The sequence below is a fragment of the Paramisgurnus dabryanus genome, chromosome 22 (assembly GCF_030506205.2).
Source record: "Paramisgurnus dabryanus chromosome 22, PD_genome_1.1, whole genome shotgun sequence".
Taxonomy (NCBI): Eukaryota; Metazoa; Chordata; class Actinopteri; order Cypriniformes; family Cobitidae; genus Paramisgurnus; species Paramisgurnus dabryanus.
The window spans coordinates 22,758,600-22,783,774 of NC_133358.1; the positions used below are offsets into that span (position 1 = coordinate 22,758,600).

At 38.1% G+C, this 25,175-nt stretch overlaps 3 protein-coding genes across 7 annotated transcripts in view; 2 read left to right on the forward strand and 1 right to left on the reverse strand.

Moving 5' to 3' along the window:
* nup58 (nucleoporin 58) overlaps positions 1-21,543 on the reverse strand; it is a 33,281-nt gene extending 11,738 nt beyond the window's left edge. The window contains exons 1-2 of one of the 5 annotated variants that reach the window (XM_065258332.2): positions 21,424-21,543; positions 18,781-18,909 (exon numbers count right to left, since the gene is read on the reverse strand). In XM_065258332.2, coding sequence (XP_065114404.1) covers positions 18,781-18,800 — 20 coding nt within the window. In that variant the 5' untranslated portion in view covers positions 18,801-18,909; positions 21,424-21,543. Of the gene's footprint in view, positions 1-2,770; positions 2,830-3,090; positions 3,225-18,780; positions 18,915-21,423 lie in introns of those variants that run through there. The other 4 variants (XM_073813119.1, XM_065258335.1, XM_065258333.2 and 1 more) reach the window with 4 other exon arrangements.
* Positions 324-10,351, forward strand: mtmr6 (myotubularin related protein 6). Its single transcript, XM_065258328.2, has 14 exons — positions 324-552; positions 3,098-3,217; positions 5,445-5,607; positions 5,811-5,968; positions 7,340-7,468; positions 7,559-7,693; positions 7,777-7,909; positions 7,985-8,094; positions 8,176-8,301; positions 8,384-8,433; positions 8,520-8,720; positions 8,808-8,942; positions 9,028-9,154; positions 9,235-10,351. Exons 1-14 carry the CDS (start codon positions 529-531, stop codon positions 9,553-9,555), a joined length of 1,932 nt encoding a protein of 643 aa, XP_065114400.1. The 5' UTR covers positions 324-528; the 3' UTR covers positions 9,556-10,351.
* Positions 14,062-18,379, forward strand: amer2 (APC membrane recruitment protein 2). Its single transcript, XM_065258327.2, has one exon. The coding sequence runs from the start codon at positions 14,336-14,338 to the stop codon at positions 16,274-16,276; it is 1,941 nt and encodes a 646-aa protein (XP_065114399.1). The 5' UTR covers positions 14,062-14,335; the 3' UTR covers positions 16,277-18,379.
* Positions 21,544-25,175: the final 3,632 nt, after the last annotated feature.

Below are 25,175 nucleotides of genomic sequence, written 5' to 3' on the forward strand. Positions count from 1 at the left end.
CCCTGATGTATTTGTCCTCATATCTTGGTTTTGGTGGATTTTATTTCAAAGGTTTAGCTACCCAAAATCAAACTTCTTATTTTTTTTTCCAAATATCGTTACGGTTAAAGTTTTTATTTGATTTTTGCTTACTTTTTAAAATACGACACAACTATCATTAATAATATAGTATAATTCAAGATGCATAAAATATCGTATCATAGCACAACAAGTAACGTTAGATGTACATGTATTATTTTTTAATATTCTAAAAGAGAAAAATAATTCAAACGAAACCATACCATACACGTCATAAAACTACATATCCCAGAATTCACCGGTCTGTTTTCCACGCAGTCACGCCCCAAGCAGGAAGTGCAGAGTACAGCAGTAAAGAAGCTGTTAGCCGCTAGTGGAAGATATGATATTTTGAACGTGGCATCAAATGGAAACGGATTTATCATTCATTTAATCATCCGATGTGTAAACGCATCTGTTTCGGAGATTGTCACCCGTTCCTTGTGCCGAACGCGCCAAAACAGCGGCATCATGGAGCACATCCGCACGCCAAAGGTAGAAACTCAATGAGCAAATGTTGCGAGATCTACTCTGCTATGACATGATCAGTTAAGACTCAAAAGTCACAAACACTTGTCACCTGCAAATTCATTGTGAACGTAATATATATATACTTGGTGTATATATATATATACTGCGTATTGAAAAATAATAATACGTGCTTTAAACTTGAAGTGGAAGCAGATGCCTGTCGATGTTTATTTTGGTGTCATATGGTCTTGTAAAACTCATTTGGACGTATCTCTGTGTTTCACGCATGAATTTGTTACCAGTGATCTACACAGATGTTTGTTTTAATATCCGATGACATTTTGACTAAGATTTCAGATGGATTTATTGTCGTGCAGCTTTGGGCCTTTTAGAGGCTGGTTCTGCGTTTTTATGTGATCTGATTAGACCAGAGTGATGTAATAAAACGCAACTATTGGTAGTTATTGATATTTGTTTGGTCTTAATCTTTGTGGCCTTTCACTTATTATAAAAATGAACTAATCATTAAAACCTCTATAGTTAGAAATCTATAGAAGTCTGCTTGTACTACACATGTTCTTTCTTACTTCTTTTCTTTTATAGACCAGTTTCTATGAACTGTTGTTGTCTGAAATAACCTCACCAAACCAAAGTTTCCTCTAAAAGTCTTCCGTATGGTTTGTTTTTGTGAAACTGCTGATTTTATTCTGCGGTCACAGGAAGTGTAGCTTTGCATAGACTGGTTGCTAGGAGACAGAGAGAGTCATAATTGTGTGTAATATACAGCAGTTTTTGGATAATATAAGTGAATATCTCTGTATGTGTTCTGTAAATAGGGGTGATATACTTGGCAAAATGTGTCTACAAATCCACACTAGTCTAATTATGAGATTTGGAGCACCAATGATTAAAGGCGGGGTGCATGATTTTTGAAAAATGTTAGCAGTCGGGCCGAGTACCAAAACACACTTATAGCCAATCAGCAGTTGCGAATGTGTGTGTGTGTGTGTGTGGGGAGGGTCTATCGAAAGAAGGTCCAGATTCTATTGGGGTAGGGGCGTGTTTGTTTAGGTGATTTCAAATATCAACATTGGCTTTCAGAGATCATGCACCCCGCCCCGCCTTTAATATCACTCATTGATTTCAAACTTTACTCAGTCAATATTAAAGATAGCAAGCTTACTTTTTCACATAATGGGTCTCATTCATGAAACATTCGTAAATATATGAGTAAATATGTGAGTGATTTGCACGTAAACAGACCTTCCCGAAAACTCTCCTCCTGATTCACGAATACTTCGTAAACGTCAGATTTGATAGTTAAATGTGTGTATTTGTTAATGAATTCCAATCAGTCGTACATGGGACGGATTTAGAGGAAATACACAAGCAGTTTACATTTGAGCAGATTTAACTTTTCACAAAAGAACTGGTCTGGGTAGCATGAAACGACTAATTAACCAGTCTTCATTCTCGGCAAGTAAGTCTGCGCGGTCTCTAAAAATACGCCTTTTGCGCAGCGCTCTGCCAAATCTATATATTAGCCATCGTAAATGTGTTATGCCTGATTTTGGCCATTTTATAGGAAACAATTTCCTTAACAATTTCGTTTGCCCAGCCCTATTGAAATCAATAATTTATTTGATTAAAGTGTTCCGTTTGCAGATGCTATTACTGGAGCTTATCATAAAAGTTAAAAGAAAAAACGTATATAATTACTGTATAATATTTTTTACAAAATGCTGTGTAATATGTACATGATTACGGTGAATTAAAATACAGCCTTATTGATGAGCAAAACGTTCGGATGTTAAACACACAATTTACGCGTGGCTGGGAGCAGGTGTAGATTTCTTTCGTACCAACTAACATTTGGAAAATACGAACATTTTCATGAATCCGAAAATGTACGCCAAAAGGACTTTACGAACGATTTACACAAAAATTCGTTATGCTCGTGTTTCATGAATGAGACCCAATGTTCATTGCATTATTTAGGATGATATATACAGAAAAATAGACTAGCTGGGTCTTCAAGGACAGGGTCACATTATATGCTTTATCTATGCCTTTCCACAGTGTTATTATTAGCATATAATACAAGCCATTAACACCAATGGTATAACTTTTAATAGTGAGTCAACATAGGCATGCAATGCTACACCCATGAAGCACCGTTTATTGTTAATTAGGTACAAATATGTCATGCATAATACGTTTGCATTAACATACAGGTACTTACATTTATGGATTTTACAGTAGATTCAAGATAAACTTTTTAATCAGTATGTGACGTGTTCCCTGGGAATCAAACCAAATCATACGCAATGCTTTACTATTAACCTACAGGACCACATATTAAGATTTAGTTAAGTTTGTATTGGTTAGTTAATTCATTAAAACATATATTGTCTTTAATTATTGTTTAATAATGTAACCTTATCTGTGCCATTTAAACCTTTTCCTGTATTATTGTAATTTTTGTAATTTTCCACAATTCAACATATTTCATAGTCATAGTAATGATACAATTTCACAATAAAAGAAATGCATAATGTTTACTTTACAGGTAGAACAGGTGAAGCTGCTGGATCGCTTTAACAACAAGTCCACTACAGGAACCCTGCATCTGACAGCCACACATCTGATCTTTGCAGAGAGTAATTCAACCAGTGCCCAAGAGATATGGGTATGAACATCCTTTCAAAACCCTGTTTGCATCTATATTTAGCAGTGACTTCTTGTGACAGTCAATATCCGATACCATGAAGTCACCCTGTTTGTTAACTGGATTATAATGAGTTAGACTATGAGAATGAGGTACTAGCTTCTCACGTTGGCTGATGACATTGTTGCTGTGGAAACCTGGAGGCTAAGTGAATAAGAGGGCGTAGGGAAGGCCATGAGAAGACATGAATACCAATGACCCACATACTTGAAGAAATCGTCTGCCATGTTTAAAGTTTGGTGGTCTGTCTGTCTAAGTGTGTAAACATGATGTTAATAACAGCTGATGAACATCATCTTAACATCTTTCCCACGCAAAAAGCAGGTCAGAAATCAGAGGATACTTCATAGAATTAATTTATTATAATAAACTTGTTTTATTTGCGCTTGCTAGGGGTGCGAAATGCAATAACTGAATGATTGTAATACTTCTAAAGTTACATAAGGTCAAAGTTTTAAGTAGTTTATGCCGAAAGCAGAGAGACTGGCGCTACAACGAGAGTCATTTCTTTGTCTCAGACAGAATGTGAAACATGTATGTTGGTTGTATAAAAAAATAATTTTTTCTTAAAAAAGCATTCACAAACTTAAAGGGACACTCCACTTTTTTTTTTTAATATGCTCATTTTCCAGCTCCTCTAGAGTTAAACATTTGATTTTTACAGTTATGGAATCCATTCAGCTGATCTCCAGGTCACTTTTAGCATAGCTTAGCACAATCCATTGAATCTGATTAGACCGTTAGCATCGCGCTCAAAAATAATAAAAGAATTTCCATATTTTTCCTGTTTAAAACTTGACTCTTCTGTAGTTACATTGTGTACTAAGACCAACAGAAAATTAAAAGTTGCAATTTTCTAGGCAGATATGGCTAGGAACTATATTCTCATTCTGGCATAATAATCAAGGACTTTGCTGCCGTCACATGGCTGCAGGAGGCGCAATGATATTAGGCATTGCCCGAAATAGTCCTCTGCTATTGAAAGTTACTAAGGGGAACTATTTTCGGCTGCTGTGTAATATCATTGCGCCTGCTGCGGCCATGTTACGGCAGCAACCTCATTGATTATTACGTCAGAATGAGAGAATATTTCCTAGCCATATCTGCCTAGAAAATCACAACTTTCAATTTTCTTTCTGTCTTAGTACACAATGTAACTACAGAAGAGTCAAGTTTTAAATAGGAAAAATATTTAATCTCTTTGGTTATTTTTAGCGTGATGCTAATGGTCTAATCAGATTCAATGGATTATGCTAAGCTATGCTAAAAGTTGTAGCACCAGACTCTGAGATCAGCTGAATGAATTCCAAAAAGGTAAAAATCAAATGTTTAACTCTAGGGGAGCTGGAAAATGAGCATATTTCAAAAAAAAGTGGAGTTTCCTTTTAAAGCATTATTAAACCATATCGTAAATCAAATGATCACATTTTTCTTCAATATCATTCAGCCCCACTAAGTTTATAGGATTTTGTGGTAAACTTAATGAAAAAAGTTTATATTAAAATCTTTACTTTTAATTGCAGACTTAGCACATATGAGCATTGTCAAGATCTTTTTGAAAGACTATAGGAGACGTTTGTGAGATTTTTGGGTCTTTATCTCAGATTTTATAAGTCTGGAGCCCACCTTAATAAATTCTGCATCTGTGTCTTACCACACTTCGACAAAACATTTCTCTGTGCACGCAATAGTGCCTTCTGTTCCCTATGCATTATGCATTATGTGCACACTTCAGCAATCTATGACAACAGGACACTGAGTCATGATGCCAGTTGAAAATGCAGATACATGCGCATTTAAATGCCTTCCCAGATTCTGACCTTCCAAAAAGTGCAGTGTATTTAATTGAAGAAGGTAATTGTGCGCATCTATTGAATTCCTCTGATCAAAGCCCTAAAAATAACATATGTGCACAATGCACATCTTAAAGTGAAAGAACACTTAAATAAATTACTCACCCATATGTCATTTATTTTTGTGACACGTTTTTTCGGGAACAGCTTGTGCCATCTTTCTTTAAATTATAAATGAATGAGATTTAGTTTGACAGCTAACGCAATGACTATCACATGTGTTACTTTGAAAATGGCTTGACTTTGTAGGTGATTAGATGTATGTATCAAATGTAATGTATTTAAGTACTTGAGGCCGCTATAGTTCATGTGTCGTCATAATTGTGTGTGTTTAGATTCTGCATCATCACATCGCCTCTGTGGAGAAGCTGTCCCTCACGACAAATGGCTGCCCGCTCCTCATTCAGTGTCGTAATTTTCGGGTTGTACACTTTGTCTTTCCACGAGAGCGCGACTGCCATGATGTCTACAGCTCTCTGCTTAAGCTGCTTAGACCAGGTGGGTAAATCGACACGTCGACCCTCATTATTAAACACTTTAAAGACAGAAGAAGTTTCTTGAAAGTCACAGAGTTAGCGATATTGTTGTCGTATTTTGTTGGCATGAGGTCAGAGACATGTATGTACTCCAGATGGCCATTTGAATGCTTTGACTTTTTGTAATCACCTTCGTGACGTTTAATAATTAATTAATTTCTTCAGTGTCCTTTGATGATCTCTACGCATTCTCATACAACCCAAAGCAAAATGACCAACAGAGAGAGGATGGGTGGCAGCTCATAGACCTCGGTGCTGAGTTTGAACGAATGGGTGTGCCATGTGACCAATGGCAGCTGACAGATGTTAACAGGGATTACAAGGTATGATGGGAAGGTTAATTCATTCATTTTAAAAGTGAACTTGTGGGTTTTCTTATTTTAGTATCACCATTGCTAAATGAATAAATCATTACACAAGGTTGACTAAAGGACATAATGTTTTTGTAGGCTACATATCTAAATACATTGCTTATAAAGCTAATAAGTCTAGATATATATATATATAATACACGATACTAATTTAAAATAATTGTCTGTAAGATGGGTTTCTAAATAGAAAAATTACTGCAATGATGATGATAACGACATCAGATTGGTGACTCTGGGGCACAAAACCAGTCATAAGGGTTTTTTTATTGAGATTTATACATCATATAAAAACAAATGGATAATTACATTTTTGACCCATACTATGTATTGTTGGCTATTGCTACAAATATACCCATGCTACGACTTTGAATTGTTCTTGAATTGGTTTTGTGGTCCAGGGTCACATATAAACCATTTTAAGAAATAGACAAGTTTTGCTTCTAGTCATTTGATCTGATGGCTAGTAACTACACTGAAAAAAATAAAGGCTGGGTTTACCTAAAAATATAGTGCATCATTTTTTGCAAAATGTATGCAATTGCTTAAAATTTCTAGTTAAACTTATTTTAAAAAGTAGATGCAAAAAATGATGCACTATATTTTTAGGTAAATCTAGCGTATTATTTTTTTACAGTGCAATAAAAATAGCGGTTATAGCAAAAATAATGGCAATAATATGTAGTCTATATTTCATAATTTGTAGTATTTCCTTATGTCTGTAGTAACATGTATTTACTATAAAGCTGCAATGCAACAATGAAAAATTGTAAAGTGTTATAGACATAAATTTGAAGAGGCTAACGTAGGTATTGTGGCGGCCGGTGACTTCTTTTTCAAGGGTGCACGATGCGAAACTCATCACAACATGTATGTAGCCCGTCGTGTGTGGCTCGTCTTTTAAAAAAATATGTGTTTGGCGCGTCATGTAAACTTAAAATACGAGCCTGCTGGAGACGCTTCAAAGGAGTTTAAGATAAAAGAGATGCTCGCGTTTGCCAGATACTCGCTTAATCTCTTGCGAGTATTTTGTGAACGTGAGCGTCTCTTTTATCATAAACGGGCACATATTTTGACAAGACACATGATGCACATGGTTCACATGACACAACAAACACATATTTTGAAATGATGAGCAATACACAACACTCCGAACACATTTTTTGAATTTGCGCCCCTCGGAAGAGAAGTTACCGGCCGCCACTGCGTGTAAGTTTTATATATTATCATCAGGCAGGTCTCGTATGTGTACGCATTGTTTATACTGCGAATTGTTTTTTATTTTAGTGTAATTTCATTGAAATCAATTACGAGTTTTGTGTTTAGGTGTGTAAGACATATCCCAGAGATTTATATGTACCGGTTACTGCCAGTAAACCCATCATTGTCGGAAGCTCAAAGTTCAGAAGCAAAGGCCGCTTTCCCGTTCTCACGTATTTCTACCAGGAGAAAAAGGTAAGGATCCAGAGGAAATATTTAGACACAACTAAGAAATGAAATAAATCTCATTGCAATTTTTGTATTTTTCTTTATTTTTTTGATCAGGCGGCAGTGTGTCGGTGCAGTCAGCCTCTTTCCGGCTTCAGCGCTCGCTGTTTGGAAGATGAGCACATGCTTCAGGCTATCAGTAAGGCCAATCACAACAATCGCTGCATCTATGTGATGGACACGCGGCCTAAGGTAGCCCTTTTTTGTGTGTTTTTGGTTTCCCTTGTTCGCTAGAAAGATCAGGTTCACTTAGTCCCGTTTCCTTTTTTTGGTAGCTGAATGCGTTGGCGAATCGTGCAGCGGGGAAAGGCTACGAGAATGAGGACAACTACTCGAATATCCGCTTCCAGTTTGTCGGCATTGAGAACATCCATGTGATGAGAGGAAGTTTACAGAAACTCCTGGAAGGTCTGTGAGACGAATCAGATTTGGGTGTCCTGTATTGTTAACATCTCGCTCATTTTATTTTCTCGTCTCTCGTAGTGATAGGAACACGATCCCTTTCCATGACTGATTACCTGGTTGGATTGGAAAACAGCGGATGGTTGCGTCACATCAAAGCCATTATGGATGCGGCCATATTTCTTTCCAAGGTGAAATTCAGTTTGGTATCAATTCTGCATTGCTGGTTTTAAACAAATGATGTCTCATAAATGTTTTTATTGCCGCTACAGGCCGTGACTGTTGAGGGCGCCAGTATTCTCGTGCACTGCTCGGACGGATGGGATCGCACGGCTCAAGTCTGCGCTCTGGGCTCTCTGTTGATGGATCCCTACTACCGCACCATTAAAGGCTTTATGGTAAGATGCTATCTAATGAATAAATGTGGCTGCTGTATTAGTAAACCTGACATCATCATATTTTTTATGTTTCTTTTCTTAGGTACTTATTGAGAAAGACTGGATCTCTTTTGGACACAAGTTTGCAGACAGGTTGGAATGTTATCTCAGACTTCCTCTGAAAGATTCACAATCCTTTTTTATTTTGAAGAATAATAATGGTGACTGTTTCCCTGCAGGTGCGATCAGTTATATAGTGACTCTAAAGAGGTGTCGCCCATCTTCACCCAGTTTTTGGAGTGCGTGTGGCATTTAACTGAGCAGTTTCCTCAAGCCTTCGAGTTCAGCGAGTGGTTCCTCATTCAGATCCACGAGCATGTGCACTCCTGCCAGTTCGGGAATTTCCTCGGGAACAGCCAGCGACAGAGAGAGGACCTTCAGTGAGTTTACAAACCAGTAAAGTTTTACGATTCTTTGGCATCCATCATCTCTAAAATGTATTTTTTCAACTGCGTGTGTAATTTCAGGATAAAGGAAAGATCATATTCTCTTTGGGCTCACCTGCTGAGTGAGAAACAGAATTACCTGAACCCCGTGTACTGCCCGAGCTTTGCAGAATCGCACCCGGTTTTGGAGCCGTCTACCCAAGCCTACCACTTCAAGTAGGGATGCCCATCCATCTCGCATTATAAAATCAACTCCTTTAGACTGCAAGGTTTCACACAGCCGTCATTTTTTGTGTTGCAGGTTTTGGAGAAACTTGTACCACCAGTATGACCGTTCCATGCACCCTCGACAGTCCATTCTCAAACAAGTCCTCACGTTGAAAGAAAGCAACCGAGAGCTTGAGGGGACGGTGGAAGCCCTAAAGGCTGTAAGTTTACCTCAGAACTTTGTTTACTTTTTTTTAGTGGATAAAGATAATAAAAATGGAAATTTTGTTTTTTTCCACAGAAGTTGCAGAAGTTTGGAGTGAGCACCTCTCCACTGAAGACCCAGATGCCTCCAAAAGAGCACAGTCTCCCTCCCCGACCTCAATCTCTTATCTTGGGAGCTCCTCTTCTCAGCAGGAAGGAGGTGCAACGGGAGGAAGATGAGGAGGTGATTGCGGAGGAGGCCAGGGAGGAGGTCTCGGCAAGCACTGATGAAAAACGGACTGTAGATGGCAGCAGCGCTACAGAGAACGGCTACGGGGAGCTGCCAGGATCATTTGGTTCCAAAAGCGAGCCGGCAGTGGTTACCTTGGAGTTCGGAGTGGCCAGGATGACCTGCTGAGGACTTAATTGAAAGCTTTGGAAAATTAAGGAATCTTTAAAGACGTTTTGTATAGTCATTTGTGAGAAAGGTGAAGTATGTTTGCCTTTTGTTTGGTCTGTGTGATGGGACTGCACTTGCTGTGATCTCTACATGTACGATTATAGCTCAAGAGGAAAAAGGAATCGAGAGGTGGATCCTTTCATGTTAATTCATTGTTATATCTGTCCATTCAAATGTTATATCAGTCATCATTTACATTTAGCTTGTCGCTCATTTTTTTAAAGATGTTAATAGCACTTGAAAGAAAAGATTAAACTAAGAGAAGAAGGACCTGTGACTGAAGCTAATCTTTGTGCCACATACACTTTATCTGAGGGGAGGGGGGTAGTGAGGGTCTTTATAAAGATTGATGATGTTCAGAATAAAGGATGACTGTTGTGGTGCCCGACACAAAGGTGCTCCATGTGCGGTCTTATCGAACTTAAGAGGTTAATGCAGTGTTATAGAGCAGGTCAAGGGTCATAATTCCTCATAGGTGATTATATGAGCTAACAATAAATCATTAAGGCTTATCTGAAAATGAATCTATAGCAATCTATCAATGTCACATACAAAATAACCAGTAGCACAAAGAACAAAAGAGAGTTAAAGCAAATGCCTGTGGCCCAAAACTCAATTCAATTATGTGTTATAATTATAAATTATTCATTTTTGGTCTGGCGGTCTATCTATCAAAATTGGGTTAAACCACAGACCCCTTTTTTGTGAACTTTTACAGTATTACCGTCTAGCTAAATAAAAAAATTAAATTCTTTATTACTTATGTTTTAGGTTTATAAAAAGAACCAGAAACCATGTTTTCCACTAATCTTGATGTATCTTCCACACTGGCAGATTTAAACATAACATTTCACCATTCATCAGCTATCTTGTGTTTGTAAGCATGTCTTAAGAGTGATTATCAGGTCGCAGACCCTAGAGACGTGTATTACTGACTGGAAGAGGATCACTAGATGAAATGGGAATTAGTCCTAATCCTTGCAAATATGGCTCTGGGTGACTGCCTGCTGTATGAAAATCTACTAACAGAAACGCTTGTATTTTGTGTATGGTGTGAAAGGGTCTTTAGTGTGAAATTTCTCTTTTCACTGGACTTCTGTTTAAGATCCAAGTAATAATACATTGAGTAATTAACTCAATAGATGAAATAACAATGACCAATATCTTTTTGATATTGTTGTTGTTTGCCTTCATAAATTGTATAGATAAACCTGTGCCATGAAATATAACAGTTTTTGAGGTATGTTTCACACAAACTAATCCCATAGGAATTGGTATGTTTTCATCATGTGAATTCCTGTGATGTGTATGAATTTGTACAAAGTAAATCGTATAAAAATGTACAATATGAGAAAAAGCATTAATGATCCCAAAACCCAGCTTTACTGAGGCAAAAGCAATTTATACAAAAACACTAATTTCATATGAATTAACCATCCTGTAAAACATGAATTGCCAAACGGGGAAAAAAAGATTTGTTGGTTCAACTTAAAAAGGAAGGGTTCGTTCTGCCTTAAATTTTTGACCTAATTTAACTTTAACATATTATTTGTATTTTTATATTTTGAAAAGTGAAATAAAAAAAAATATATATATATATACACATATATACACTAGTCAACATTTGAAGTGGATCAAAACTTCCTGCCTCAAAGTTGTCTTAAAAATACACTTGCCCAATACCCGTTCTCGTCGACAACTTTGATGAACGTTTTTGATCCACTTCAAATGTTGACTAGTATATAAATAAAATATATATATAAAATATTTTTTAACTTGGCAAAAAAGTTGAGTTAACTAAGATTTTATAATAAAGAAAATCTTTTCTTTAAAAAAAAAGAAAATAGTTTATATAATATATAACAGTTGGCTTTTTCAAAGTAAAAAAATATAAGTTAACTTAAAAAAAGTTTAAATTAACTTTAATATATATATATATATATATATATATATATATATATATATATATATATATATATATATATATATATATATATAATTTTGAGGTAATTTAACGTTTTTAAAAGTTCAACTTTTCTTTAAGTATATAAACACACACAATAAATAAAAATATATATCACGCACACACATCACACACACAATTTAGGTACAGAAATGTATACATTTTATTGCCGTATGTACCTCTGTGGTACTAATATGCACGCTTTGTACAAAGGTGTCATTTTTCTATCTATCTTTTTTTTTTTTGTATCGCGCGAGAGACAGCTTTGTACCTTTATTTTTTAGTGTTGAGTGTATGAAACAAATAAGTACCTATGTGATTGAATATTCTCGACCAGGGCTGGACATGTCAATAACTCCTCAATGGCTATGTGACATTGAGGATGAGGTAATTTAGGGTTTGATGTTTCCAACTGATATCAAACAGCAAGATTTATAAGAAAACAATGCATGGCCAACATCAAACTACCACGAGTAAGCTTTCACAAATGGAGAACAAAAGATATCTTTAAACAAATTTACCAGTTTCATAGTTTCCACCAAAACACTACTGTTACTTGGTATTAGCTATCACTGTCAAAATAAAAAATTAGGCTTTACAGAGATTAAAAGTCTTCAGTCTCTACTAACAAACACTGCGGTTTTAGATGATGTACAACAAGGCAATGGTAGTGACCCATCACGTGTATTGATTCACAGATGTTACACATCTCTGTGGGATTATTAAACTCTTTAAATAAAATCTTTGTAGTCAACTGCATTATGCAGTCCATGAGAATATTTATCCTCAAACACTGTCATTATTGATGTTCCTGATCTAGTCTAGCATTGACAAACACCACGATAAGAGCGTCACGACATCTGAAGAGTTTTTTGCACGCACCTGTGTTCTTTCAGGTTGAAGATAATGGAGGAAAAGTCAGCTTTGTACAACCTAGACAACACGCCCTTATTCACAAACAGTACAGCCCTATTCTATTCTAAGTGTCCCAGTTTGCTTCTCAGGAGAGTTCTGCCCTCGACAGCAACAGGAACGTGACACTGGGGGCAAATGATGTGAGGTGGAGCTTAAAAATTGGACAACTGCAAACCTAATTTCTTTATGATCTTTCTGTTCCTTCCTGTTGGTCTCCAACTTGACTTGTATGGTTCTGCTTAATTGTCTTCCTGTACCATAAAGCAGAGGAGCCGCCCATGGTTCAGAATAGATAGAAGAAAATAAGAGTGCAGACCCAAACTTACCCGAAGAAACAATAGGTGGGAAGGTGCATTCCACCCGCCGTGCCCCAGAGGCCGCTGAAAGAAATGGCAAACACAGGTGGGGAGTTTTGATACAGACCTATAACCAAAGATGATTTAGAGGCCAGGAAGACTTGACCTTGTTGAAATGGTTGCATGGTAGCTTACCTTCAAACACACACACCGCATGCTCAGGCAAATCCCTATACTGCACATTATGTGAATGTAGACATTGTTTCATGTCAGTGAGGTGGAAAAGGAGGCCTGTATGTCCAAATGGGGGTAGGCGGATGGGCACTTCTACTTCCTACCCAGGAAACACAGAACGTCCTCTTATTATTAGTATTCATGACCCCGCTTGTGAAAGCCCAGCTATTTTGTGATTTACTGTATTGAAAATATAACCTTGATATCTTTAATATTGATATAATGCATGTTTCCCTCATCTAAAATAGAAAACACAAGTATAGACTAACATTTTTGTAATGTCTTGACTCTTATATAGCACATATGGTTTCTTACCAAATGTTGAAGTGTATGTTTCAACCACTATAAACAAAAAACCCAAAAGCTTTCAGTTGTTTAGCTACTATTTCACACAACTGTAGATCTAAAGTAGATCTAATTGCTTTGTTTTTAACAGTGGAGGAGTGTGGTAACAGGAGTCCCTCCGAGCCCATATGCTGGAGGCAGATGGACTGCGGGATATTGAGGGGTACATTGAACATGATCAACCACCCCAGAAGGCACATAACAGGTGAGGACCACCAACGTGAATTAATCTAATCTCATTTAAATTCAATCAGCTATTTCTTTAAACCATTTCAAGTGTCCATATATAGTTGATACACTATATATAATTATAATAAATGTTTAGCAAAATCTGCATTTTGTCTTCACACGTTCCCCAGTCGGCAGCTTTAATCTAAATCCTACGCCCAGACATGAAAGCAATGACTCAAGTCTATGTTTTTCTCTGACCCCTTTCATCTAAGGGGCTTATTTTCATTTTCACTTAATGCCGATGTTTTGTTCTCTGTAACATTAGTGATCTGTTATGGATAAGTAAAGAATGAGAAGTAAATGACGCAAAAACACTTTATCTGTTACAGACACACATACAAAAATGCATGCACACGTAACAATGACACATTGCAAAACACATATTCGCACATAGATCCATATCAGATTCCTATTGAGTAGCAAGAGAGAATAATTGAGGTAAGAAACAACAGAGGGATATGTGATGTTTGCCGCGTGGGGGATGAGGGTGTGTTGTGTGTATGGAGGGGGCGAGCTGAGGGGGCGGAGAGAAAACACTGGCTTGCCTTCAGCGCTGACGAAAGCTGCTTAACCCTCCTAGTTACCATAGAGACTGTCAGGCGCAGCCACCAGTGAGAGAGTGAGAGCGAGGGAGAGAGAACACCAACAAACGACGGCAGCGATAGAAGTGGAAAGCAGGAAGGAGAGCAGTGGTTAGAGACAGGGTACAATAACAGAGGAAAAGCAGAGAAAGAAAAACAACATCGCTGCAAAGATGGAGGTACAGACTGAATGCAGTGAACCACCTCCATGCGACCCCCAGCCACCGGGAAAGCTCAACAAAGCTGCCTTCAAGCTGTTCAGCAAGCGCAAGTCCGGCAGCAGCATGCCGAGCATCTTCTCAGTCAGGAACAAAGGAGAGGGCGCCGGAAAAGCCTCTGGCAAGCCGCTGGAACTTGTTAGGAGCAAAACCCACGATGGCTTAATAACAGACACTCCCTCGGTGCTTGACGGCCACAAAGATGAATCTGCCAGCAGTGACCAGCTTCACGCAGGAACGCCAGATGGTGTGTCCAATGCCCCCCTACGCAGCTCCATCACCAAGTCTTTCAGCTTCTTTTCTCTACTGCGGCGTAGCAGCAGCCGTGCAGGAGATGGGAATACTACGGTAGGACGGCGGGGACGTGGATTAAAGGGACTTTTTAGCAGCATGCGTTGGCGCCGAAAACCTCAGGCTCAAGATTACTCAGGTGAGGTGCAGGAGGCGGCCAAGGAAGTGAAGGAGGGAGATCTATTACCTTCTGCTTCCTCTGACAACACGAAAACAGAGAAGGACATGACTCTTACTCTCGAGCCCTTACCGCAGGTGTTTGAGGAAAGTAGTCTCCCAGGGGATGCCAGGAAATGGCAGGGAACATCTATGCAGGAATTACAGGGAACTAATGAAGTGGACTGTGACACGTGTAGTCTTTCACAACAACATCCAGTGACTGAGGAGTCTCCACCTCCTTCTCCACTGCGAGTCCAGGAAGAGGAACTTCAGCACAGTGATTCAACGCACCTGACCTCCATACCGTCCTGTGCTTTGACCCCTCCAGTGGAGCATGGCACAGTAGACCCACCTGAACAATCGGTCGATCGCTTATGCTCCATGTTCACTGATGTTACTTCCCTTAAAAGCTTTGATTCTTTAACAGGCTGTGGTGACATCATCGCTGACCCAGAAGAGGATTCTGGGAATGGGGCAAGTGCCACGAGCAGTGGAACGGGTAGCAGTAGTGGGGGCTGTGTGGGTCACAGGCTAAATGGAGCTGGGATGAACTCTGAGAGATGCTCACCTGCCAAGCCTCCGCTTCCTCCTCAGGTCAGTAGTTTATCATCCATTCAAGCTTCTTGCTACGTCCAAAGAGCACGTGCGGCCCCTAAAAAGCCTCAGGGCAGTGGGGTTGTTGCCTACATGGGTGGAGGAGAAGAGATGGCTAGTCCTGAAGGTGTCGATGATGCAGATATGCAGGGACTGTGGCACATGTTGCCCCAGAAGGGTGAAGACTCCCCAGCGTTACGTCGTGCAGAGCCCGTCCTACATCATGTGCCAACTCGATTGGACAAGAAGACCCCACCAGTGAAGGCACTTGGACTCAGTAAAATCCCTGTTAGTGGTTGTAAAGTGGGAAAACAGCAGTCTGCACGTCCTTCCCCTCCCCCTGTCGAAAAAGACCTCCAGGATGCTCCACCCAGTGATGAAGGTTACTGGGACTCTCCAACACCTGGACCTGAAGATGAGGAAAGCAGCTTCCTTCGGCGGGACGGCCTTATGAGGGACAGCTGCTCTGGAGATGCGCTCTACGACCTCTACGATCCTGACAGCCCTAGCGCCGCTGGGTCTGACGACGATGTTAGTTCCCCTACAAAATCTGCAGGTGATTTTAAACTGAACTCTTCTTCCCAAAAATCTTCGTCTTCCTCTTCTCCCTCATTCCGTTCCATGAAAGGCAGCACAAGCCTACCTCGAGATTCCAAGATTCCCATTAGTGTCAGACCAACTCCACCTTCCCACTCTTCAAGCCAAGGAGCGCTGTCTTCAAATCTTAGTCCCACTTCAAATAGCCCCTCTAAAAAGACTGATGCCCCACCACGCACTCGAATCCCTGTCTCTAAGGTTCCTGTCCGTCGTTCCGGCAACAAGAGTGCTTCCAGCACACAAAGTAGGAAGTAAAGAGCTTGGAGACCCATCAGATGTTTTTGACATAGTTAATCGTTCACCTAGAGCTTTAGGCCAAAACAAATGTACTTAATATGAAGCAATCAACTTCTACTTTGATTACATTCATTTACGGAGAAACTTTCGGAGTTTCTTCATATCAATTTTTTTGTGATTTTACACATATTGCAAACTACCTTTGTAGTAAGCCCTACAATATTTAACACTTGACATTCTTAGTAAGCTTGTAAGGTTTTTGAATACCAGCCTTCGAAAAAAAGCATGATATGGGGACAATGCTGATCCTAAGAATGTTTAAATCAAAAAAGCTTCTTATTTCAAAGAAGTTCTCTCTAAAAAGTATCCTTCGATTCAACTTGGGAATTTCTGGCTCATTCATCCCATAAGCCCTTAGCACTGTGTAAAATGCAGCTGCAATCTTCATCTCTCCAAGATTTTACGAAACATTTTGGAGTGCAACTGTGCAAGATGAAGCCAGATTGAGCACTTCTGACACACCTAAACAAAGCTGCATGGACTTGCACACTCAAACCGGATCAGGGAGCACAGCCTTCAGACACTTTTTGTATCATAATAATACAATGTGACTTCCTATTGGTGTGAGGACATTTCTTATTACCGAATCTTCACATTTCTTACTCTTTTATATTGTATAAGGACTTCCCTGTGACCTCACTGTGAATATGTGGCACCGCTTGTTTAGTCTTTTGGAACTTGCAAAAAATGGATCATAAGAATCTCACTTCTTATTGTAATCTCTCACTAACTGGACATACTGAGCTGGACATTTTGAATGTAGCATGACATTAAGCACAGGTCTGTTTTATCGCCTGGTCAAAGCTCTATAAATGACGAAGAGATATGAAGAAGCCCATATAAATCATGAGTTAACTGTCTTCCACTATTTGGCTCTTCTGGACATCCAGGTTGTCCTGCTCTCAGATTTCATATACCGTGAAAGGTGTTGTCATCATGTAAGAACTGGGGTTGATCCACTATTGTCAGAAGTTTTCTACTTTGTTTATTTTTTAAACACCACTTTGTTATTTGTTCTGCGAAAACTGATATTGTTCCTTTTCTTTAAATTGTTCTTTATTTAATGAATAAAAACGCACTTTGTGTGTGTCCAGCCGGTGGATGTGTATTTCAGAATGCGTGCATTATTTTCACCCACACACAACGGGGCCATGTGGGAAAGCTTGACCGGGCTCAGATGCTAGCTTCGTTTTTAATCGCAGGGATGCAAAAGGGCATCACGGTTGCTGTTTTGCAGCCAGTCACAGTCTGCCGGACTGGGATTTAAATTGTCCCGTGAGGCAGAAGATCATGGGTGTGGGTTGATTTGTCGACATGGGGCTGTATACATGCAAATCTGGGTGGTTTACTTTTGAGGAGAATTATGGGCTTCCATTGTCATACATCTGTTTCTAATGTGGTTTTAAAGATGATGTAAAAGAAATGTGTGGAGAGAATACAGATAAGAGCTCGACTTAGTGCTTATTCATTAGGGATGTGTGTGTGTGTATGAATAGGGGATTTGGTGCAGTCCCCACAGTAATGGTGCAGAAAAAACATTTACTCCTGAATAGGTCTTTGGCTGCAGTGTTTGGCTTCTTATGTAAAGCCCTTACGTAACACTATAACCCTCTGATATCATCCTCACACCGGGGAGAACTGGTTGTGTGCCATTAACCATCATGGATTAATAAATGAATTCTGAATTAGCCATAACGGTGTTGTAATTGGGTCAGCCACATCTGGCATTGCCCTTCAATGGGTTTAATCTGTGTGTAGGGCAGCTGAATGACATTTTACTGCTGTATGCATAAGGAGAGATGAGTGTGTATGTGTGAGTAATGGTTGGGTGACCTAGTTTTCAAAGACCTGATTTTTTAATGAGTGAGGGGGAAATGATCGAAAGATTGTGAGGTAAACAAACAAACAAACAAATCAATAAAAAGACTGTGGTGTTACTATTGGACAGTGATGGTAATGTTAATTTGATGCATATGATTATCATTTTTATGTGTTTTTTCATGTGTAATTATATTTTTCATAGACATCAATGAGATTAAATGGAGAGCAAATGGAAACTTATGCTTATGTCTCCTGTGTCTCAGCTATTTCTCTAGAGAAAGAGACCCAGAAATCTCACAAACGTCTCCTATAGAGAAATCACAAACTGAACTTAGTTGCCAATCAATCTGCAATCAAAAGTCAATTATAATTTTTTTATATGAATTTAAAAATTACTTTTTAAATTTACTCAAATCCAGATTATTTTATACATATGGTCTCCTGTATAGCTCAGTGGTAGAGCATTGCGCTAGCAGTGCAAAGGTTTTGGGTTCGAACCCAGGGAACATACATTATATTAACATACATTATATTATTTAAGATAGCTAGAATAAGTTATCTGCAGATGGTTGGGATGTCATGTCTTGGCTTAATAAGATGGTTACACTTAGCATGTGGTTGACGGAAGGGGGTGGCTTAACCTGCTGAGTCCTGAGCTCATACTCTCATTAACCTCTCATCACACCTGGTAGCTGGGTGGGAAGCGCTATGGTTTGAGCGGTGGCTTGACTCCCGTGGGGCTCAGGCGGTCTGTTTAATAAGATCAGGATCTGCTCCAAAACCAACACAAGAGGCAGAATCATTAGTATGGCAATTCAATAACGTTTGTGAGAGACAGAATGATGCAATATATTGAGTAATACATGGTATAAAGAAATCTCAACCGTCCCCCGAGGTGAGGTTACAAGATACTTTTGAAAGTCAATTACAAGCATATAACTTAAAGGCTTGGCTACAAAACTATTAAACGTTTCCAAAAATAAAGTTCATACAGTTCATTAAAAAAACACAGACTGAATTTCAATCAATTTTATTTTGTCAATTACATTTTTAAAATCGTATCTGGAGCACTTTCAGACAAAAAAGGTACAGAAGCTGTCGCTGGGGCGGTACCCTTTTAAAACCTTTTTTTTTAAGGTGCATACACTAAAAAATGATTCATTCAATTTACTCACTTTTTTAAGGTAAGTGGTCGCAATCAATTTATTTAAGCTACATTTAAACAACAGCAACAAAAAAAATAGAAAAACAAAACAAAAAATTTTTGTTTAAATGTAGCTTAAATAAATTGATTGCAACCACTTACCTTAAAAAAATTTAGTAAATTGTATGAATCATTTTTTTCAGTGTATTAGTAGTCCAAAGGTACATATCTGCACCTAAATGGTAAATATTTGAACATTTTAAGGGGCACAGTGTTCTATTTATTTTTCTGACAGTGTACAAATAATCTTTCCTTTTAACTTCATTGTATGAGTTTCAGACAGGCCTAGCACCAAAGACTTTATAGGACCCTCACTGCAAAAAATTGAATGAATTTTGCATGCTTTTAAATCATTTAAAAAAAAAACATCCAACGATGACTTGTACACTTCAAAAAAATTATTTTCAAAAAATTAATTCTTAGTATTTTTTTCATGTTTTCAGTAAAAATATCTAAAAATTCTTAAATTAAGATGTACGTTCTTGAGAACAAAATAACCTAGGAAAATAAGTGTAGTTTTTAGACAAAAAATATAAAGTGTAAGTGAATTTGTGCTTAAAACAAGCAAAAAAAATCTGCCAATGAAATAAGAAAATTTTTCTTGAATTAAGTGTTTATGAAAAAAGTAAACTTATTTCAAGAAAATGTTTCTTATTCCATTGGCAGATTTTATTTTTTTGCTTGTTTTAAGCACTAATTTACTTAAAGTTTATAATTTTTGTCTAAAAACTAGACTTATTTTCTAATGTCATTTTGCTCATCAAGAACAAACATCTTAATTTAAGAATTTCTCGATATTTTTACTGAAAACAAGACAAAAAAACTAACAGTGTTAACATCTTAACAGTGTTTTGTATTTAGTGGCGGCTCATGACTGCTCATCCGAGGGGCGCAAATTCAAAATAAGTGTTCGAAGTGTCATGTGTGTTGCTTGTGTTTTCAAAATATGTGTTTATTGCGTCATGTGAACCATGTGCATCACGTGTTTTGTCAAAATAAGTGCCTGCTGCACATGGTCGATACCGTTTACAATAAAAGAGACGCTCACGTTCACAAAATACACACAAGACACTCCCTTAACACTAAACTCTGATTACGCATGAGATTATGCAAGTATCTGGCAAACACGAACGTCTATTTTATCATAAACCCTTTAGACCAGTGGTTCTCAAACTGGGGTCCGGGGCCCCCAGGGGGGCCGCGAGATGGTGCCAGGGGGGCCCCAGTTTTATGACATTTTTATAAAATACATTAATTTATAATGATTTCTGTGAAATTAAACCTAAAAAAGGCAGCACTACTTTGTATAATTTAATGTTTTGTTTAATTAAAATGTAAAGTTTTAGAACTGTTTTTTGTCATAAATTTTCTTTGGGGGGGCCGCAAAGGAATGCACCGTACACAAAGGGGGCCGCACGCTGAAAAAGTTTGAGAACCACTGCTTTAGACGCATCTGCAGCAGGTAATTATTTTGACAAGACACATGATGCACAAAGAATCACTCGATGCGGCAAACACATATTTTGAAATTACAAACCACACAAATGACAGACTAAATACATGTTGTGACGAACTTTGCATGGAGCGCCCTCGAAAAAAGAAGTCACTGGCCGCCACTGGTTGTATTATGTATCCTGTTTGTTTAGTAGGGAGTGTGTCAGTAGGAGAGAGAGACCAAAAGGTAAACAGCCACAAAAAAACTGTTATGGACTAAATGTAATAAGTGGGGTCCATTTAGGAGGGATAATGCTTGGGTGGAATTACTGAATTTGATTACAAACAACCGAGAGAAGATACACAAAAGTGCATTGATAAACAAGTGAAAGAGAGAGAAAGAGTGCTCTATTTCATGACTGAGTGGAGGATTGTGTTAAGTAAACCCCAAATGTCAAATGGAAGTAAGAAGTGAAAAGCCGTATTTGTGAGTTACAGTTGTGGGCTGCTGTATGAGCACATGCTTATATCCTAAAAGCTAAATAATTCAGAAACAGACCATGGAGGCACAGGGCAGCATTTTGTTGATATCTTTTTAAAAGCAGGAGTTAAATTGATAGTTTATTCAAAAATAAAATGTACTCACTTTAGTCATAATTTACTCAGCCTGTTGTTTTAAACAAATATGGATTTAAACAAATTTTTTTTAGAGTGCAGGTTTGTCAGCGCTGTCCCATCTATCTCATCTCAATCAGACAAACAGCAACAGTCCAAACTCATACTCTATCTGATCCAAGTATTTGCCTGCCCTAACAAACCAAGCAATGTTTCGACAGTGCAAGAGAATGCTGTTTACACTTTTGGGGGAATTCCCTGGAAGAATAGGTTGCTTAATAGTTGTCTCTTCATATTAGACTTGGAAGTAAGAATGTATTTCAACATCATCAAAATTACACACTTCAGCTTTAAAACTCCACCAGTGGTCTCACTTGGCTCGTTCTGTTTTGTTCCTTACAGAAACACATTTCCTTCATCTCCAGGGGAAACTAAAAGCCATTGCTTAAAACTTCACAAGTGTTTGTCATCTATCCAAGCCTGAACTTTTCGTACTTGGAAGTGCTCGGCTGTAATGCACTCCCTGTTTTTCCTGTTTAACTGCTTTTAGTTGACAGATAACCTGATACAGAGCAAAGCAAAGACCTTTAATATCTCTTGCGTTCTCTGCTTCCTCTCTTTCTCCTGTTTTCCGTGCAATTTCCTTTCTAGAAGTCCATCATCCGAAGGAAATTCCACAAAGAGAAATGTTCCTGTCGCTCAGCTGGTAGAGCATTACGTTAGCGGTGCGAAAGTTTGTTGGTTCGATTCCTTATTAACATACATACTGATAAAAATGTGCCTATATCTTGAATGCACTGTAAGTTGCTTTGGTTAAAAGCGTTTGCCAAATGCAATTTTTGGTTTTGCTCCATCTCATCAGCGTTATCAGAAATTAGTCTGCATATTAAAGTATGTCACAGGGATTTGACCATTCAAAATTTGCACCCTTCATTTCACACGCTTGCCCTACTACACAAATCTCCATGGCAACTTCAGTAGGTCATCCAATGAGAGGTGGAGGTGGGGCTGGGGGGTGGGGTTCATGAGACTGACAGAGAGTTTTGAGCACACTGATTGGAGTGAGAATGGTGCAGGGTAAATTTGTGTAAAATTCTTGCTCACATGTAAGACTTGTAAGATCTAATTTCTTGCACTTGCAGTATTTGATTTGCTCAAGTCGTTTGAGAATAAAAAACCCTTTAGTTTTCTTTTACATGATTTGAAAACAGTGCCATGTTTGACTGTCTCCATATTTTCAGTTTACAGCGATTCTAAAATTCTTTCCCTGAAGGATGATGTCATTTCCTTCCCTTAAGGCCGTTGTTTCTATCCAAGCTTGCTTCAATTTTGCTCTTCCATCCATCCATCAATAATAAATCCACATCACAAACTTTTCATGTATAATTCATTCCAACTGAGTGGTGGAAACAAGGTCTTCCATCTCTGAAACAAGACGAACATAGTAACATTTTGTTCAGTAAGTTTACATCCGAGAAGGTGGAATAGATCGCCAAATGCAAATGCGAAATTCTGCTGACTTTATCTATTTTTAATCCATCCATGCACCACAATAGACACAATGGTGGTTTCCCATCAAGCTTCAATAAGTATATTTCCATTATGCCTTTGTAAGATGCTTTTATCCAAAGTGACTTACAGTGCATTATAAGGTATACATTTGATCATTATGTGTGTGTGTGTGTCTGTTCCTGTGATCGAACCTACAACCTTTTGCACTACTAACACAATCTTTAGTAGCATGGGTATATCTGTAGCAAAAGCCAAAATGTGTATCGGTCAAAATGGGTATGGGTCTAAATTATAAATATTTATTTTATGCAAAAAATAATTAGGATATTAAGTAAAGATCAATTTCCATGAAGATAGTTTGTACAATTCCTGCCGTAAATATATAAAAAGTTTAATTTGTGTGAGTGCATGCAGTGTTAAGAAATAGACAACTTTAAAGGTGAGTTCCTCAATATTTTATTTCTAGATTTTCAAATAGGCATGTGGCGGTATAAGATCTGGCAGTATGACAACCTGTAGCAAAAATACCACGGTTTCACGGTGTTGCGGTATTGCCATTGCAACCCTGAAATGTGTTATTTTCAAATTCCAGGTAAAAATAAAGCATTTAAATTATATTATGCTTTCAAAAAATATATAATATTTTCATAATGTATATTAAATGTAAACATCAAATCAATCACATGACTTAATGATTTAATGAATTTTGTATAAACACAGCTCATACCTTGGAGATGGTATCACAGAACATTTTAGTGGTTTTGAAACCTTGACTATTTAAAACCTCGGTATACCTTGAAACCGGTAACTGGCCCATGTCTATTTACAAGTAGTTGATCTCGGCCAAATACTGTTTTATCCTAACTTAAACGTCAATGAAAATCTTATTTATTCAAGTTTCGTGATGTAATTTACCCTTAGGGTCACATATATCTTACAGATAATTTACTGTTGTTGGGATACTTTCATCACATCATATATTGTCCTTTCAGTCAGATCTTGTCAGACAGAGTTACCAGTGTTCATGGCATGAATAGCATTTCTCTCTTTGCGTGCAAAAGAAACTGAAACGGGCTTGAAAAAATTGAACACTAAAAATAAAGGGATTCTCACAGAGATGCCATAGAAGATCAATTTTTGGTTCCCCAAAGAACCTTTCAGTTCAATGTTCTTACTTTTATATTATCTGTAGATCATTGGATGTTAAAGGTTCTCAGTGGTTCTCAAACCTGGCAATATTGTGCCAGGGATGCCTCAGTTTTATGACATTTCATAAAATACATTAAAATGTATCCTGAATTCTGTGTAATTAAACCTCAGAAGACTATTTATGTTTTATGTCATACATTTTTCTATGGGGGGGCACAAAGAGCACAAGTGGGCGCAATCGTATGCAAGGGAGGCCGCACGCCAAAAAAGTTTGAGAAGCACTGCTCTATGAAACCATACCGACTGACAAAGAACCTTTCAGGAACCTTTAGTGAATGCACCATGATGATGACTATTTCTTTAAAAACTTAGCACTGTTCACTGGTCTGTGTCTTGTAAATTAAATTTCATATTTATGATCAGTCCGCTAATACACCATAGTCACTCAACCACAGTCTGAATTCAAGCGTGAAGCTGAGGGGAAAAAGCCTCCAGAGAAAGTTAAATTTTAAAAACCCATTTGATCAATACACCATTACTTAGCCTGATGTGCCTTGTCAACTTGACATGGTTACATCTCTTGAGAAAGGGCAGGAAATAATGAAGATAAAGGGCAAACCATTCATCTTAACCCGATTATGCTAAACCGTCATTTTACAGGCACGATTGTAAACATTATATGACATGAACAGAACAGAACGCTTTGTGTCAGTGATAGACCTGAGTCATGGTTCAATGAATATAAATAAACCATGGAGCAGTAATTCACTCATGGTCGGTCAACATTGTGTTCCCCGTCACTTTTGTTTCTTGAGATCAAAATCCTAGGAAACAAAAGTTAGGAGCTATACATTTGTATACTGTATTGTATGAATGTATGTGCATACAGAATAGGGCTTTGCACACTGCCCTTACGAAAATTAACCATGGTTTTACTACAGTTAAAACCAGTAAAACCATGGTTAGTGTAGTAAAACCATATGTTTTCTGATACTAATCAATAATACACCAAAAAAACATGGTTACCACAATAAAACCATGGTTATTTTCGTAAAGTGTGCTTAACCCCAGTTAATCTTCGTTCTAAAGCCTGCTTTTAACCCGGGGCTCACCCTTGTAATT

What these genes read in the sequence shown, in the direction of transcription:
- mtmr6 (XM_065258328.2), top strand. Translation starts at nt 529, where the DNA reads ATGGAGCACATCCGCACGCCAAAG. An exon ending in GCACCATTAAAGGCTTTATG is followed by an intron (nt 8,302 to 8,383) that starts GTAAGATGCTAT and finishes TTCTTTTCTTAG; the next exon opens with GTACTTATTGAGAAAGACTG. An exon ending in GGACACAAGTTTGCAGACAG is followed by an intron (nt 8,434 to 8,519) that starts GTTGGAATGTTA and finishes GTTTCCCTGCAG; the next exon opens with GTGCGATCAGTTATATAGTG.
- amer2 (XM_065258327.2), top strand. Translation starts at nt 14,336, where the DNA reads ATGGAGGTACAGACTGAATGCAGTGAACCACCTCCATGCGACCCCCAG.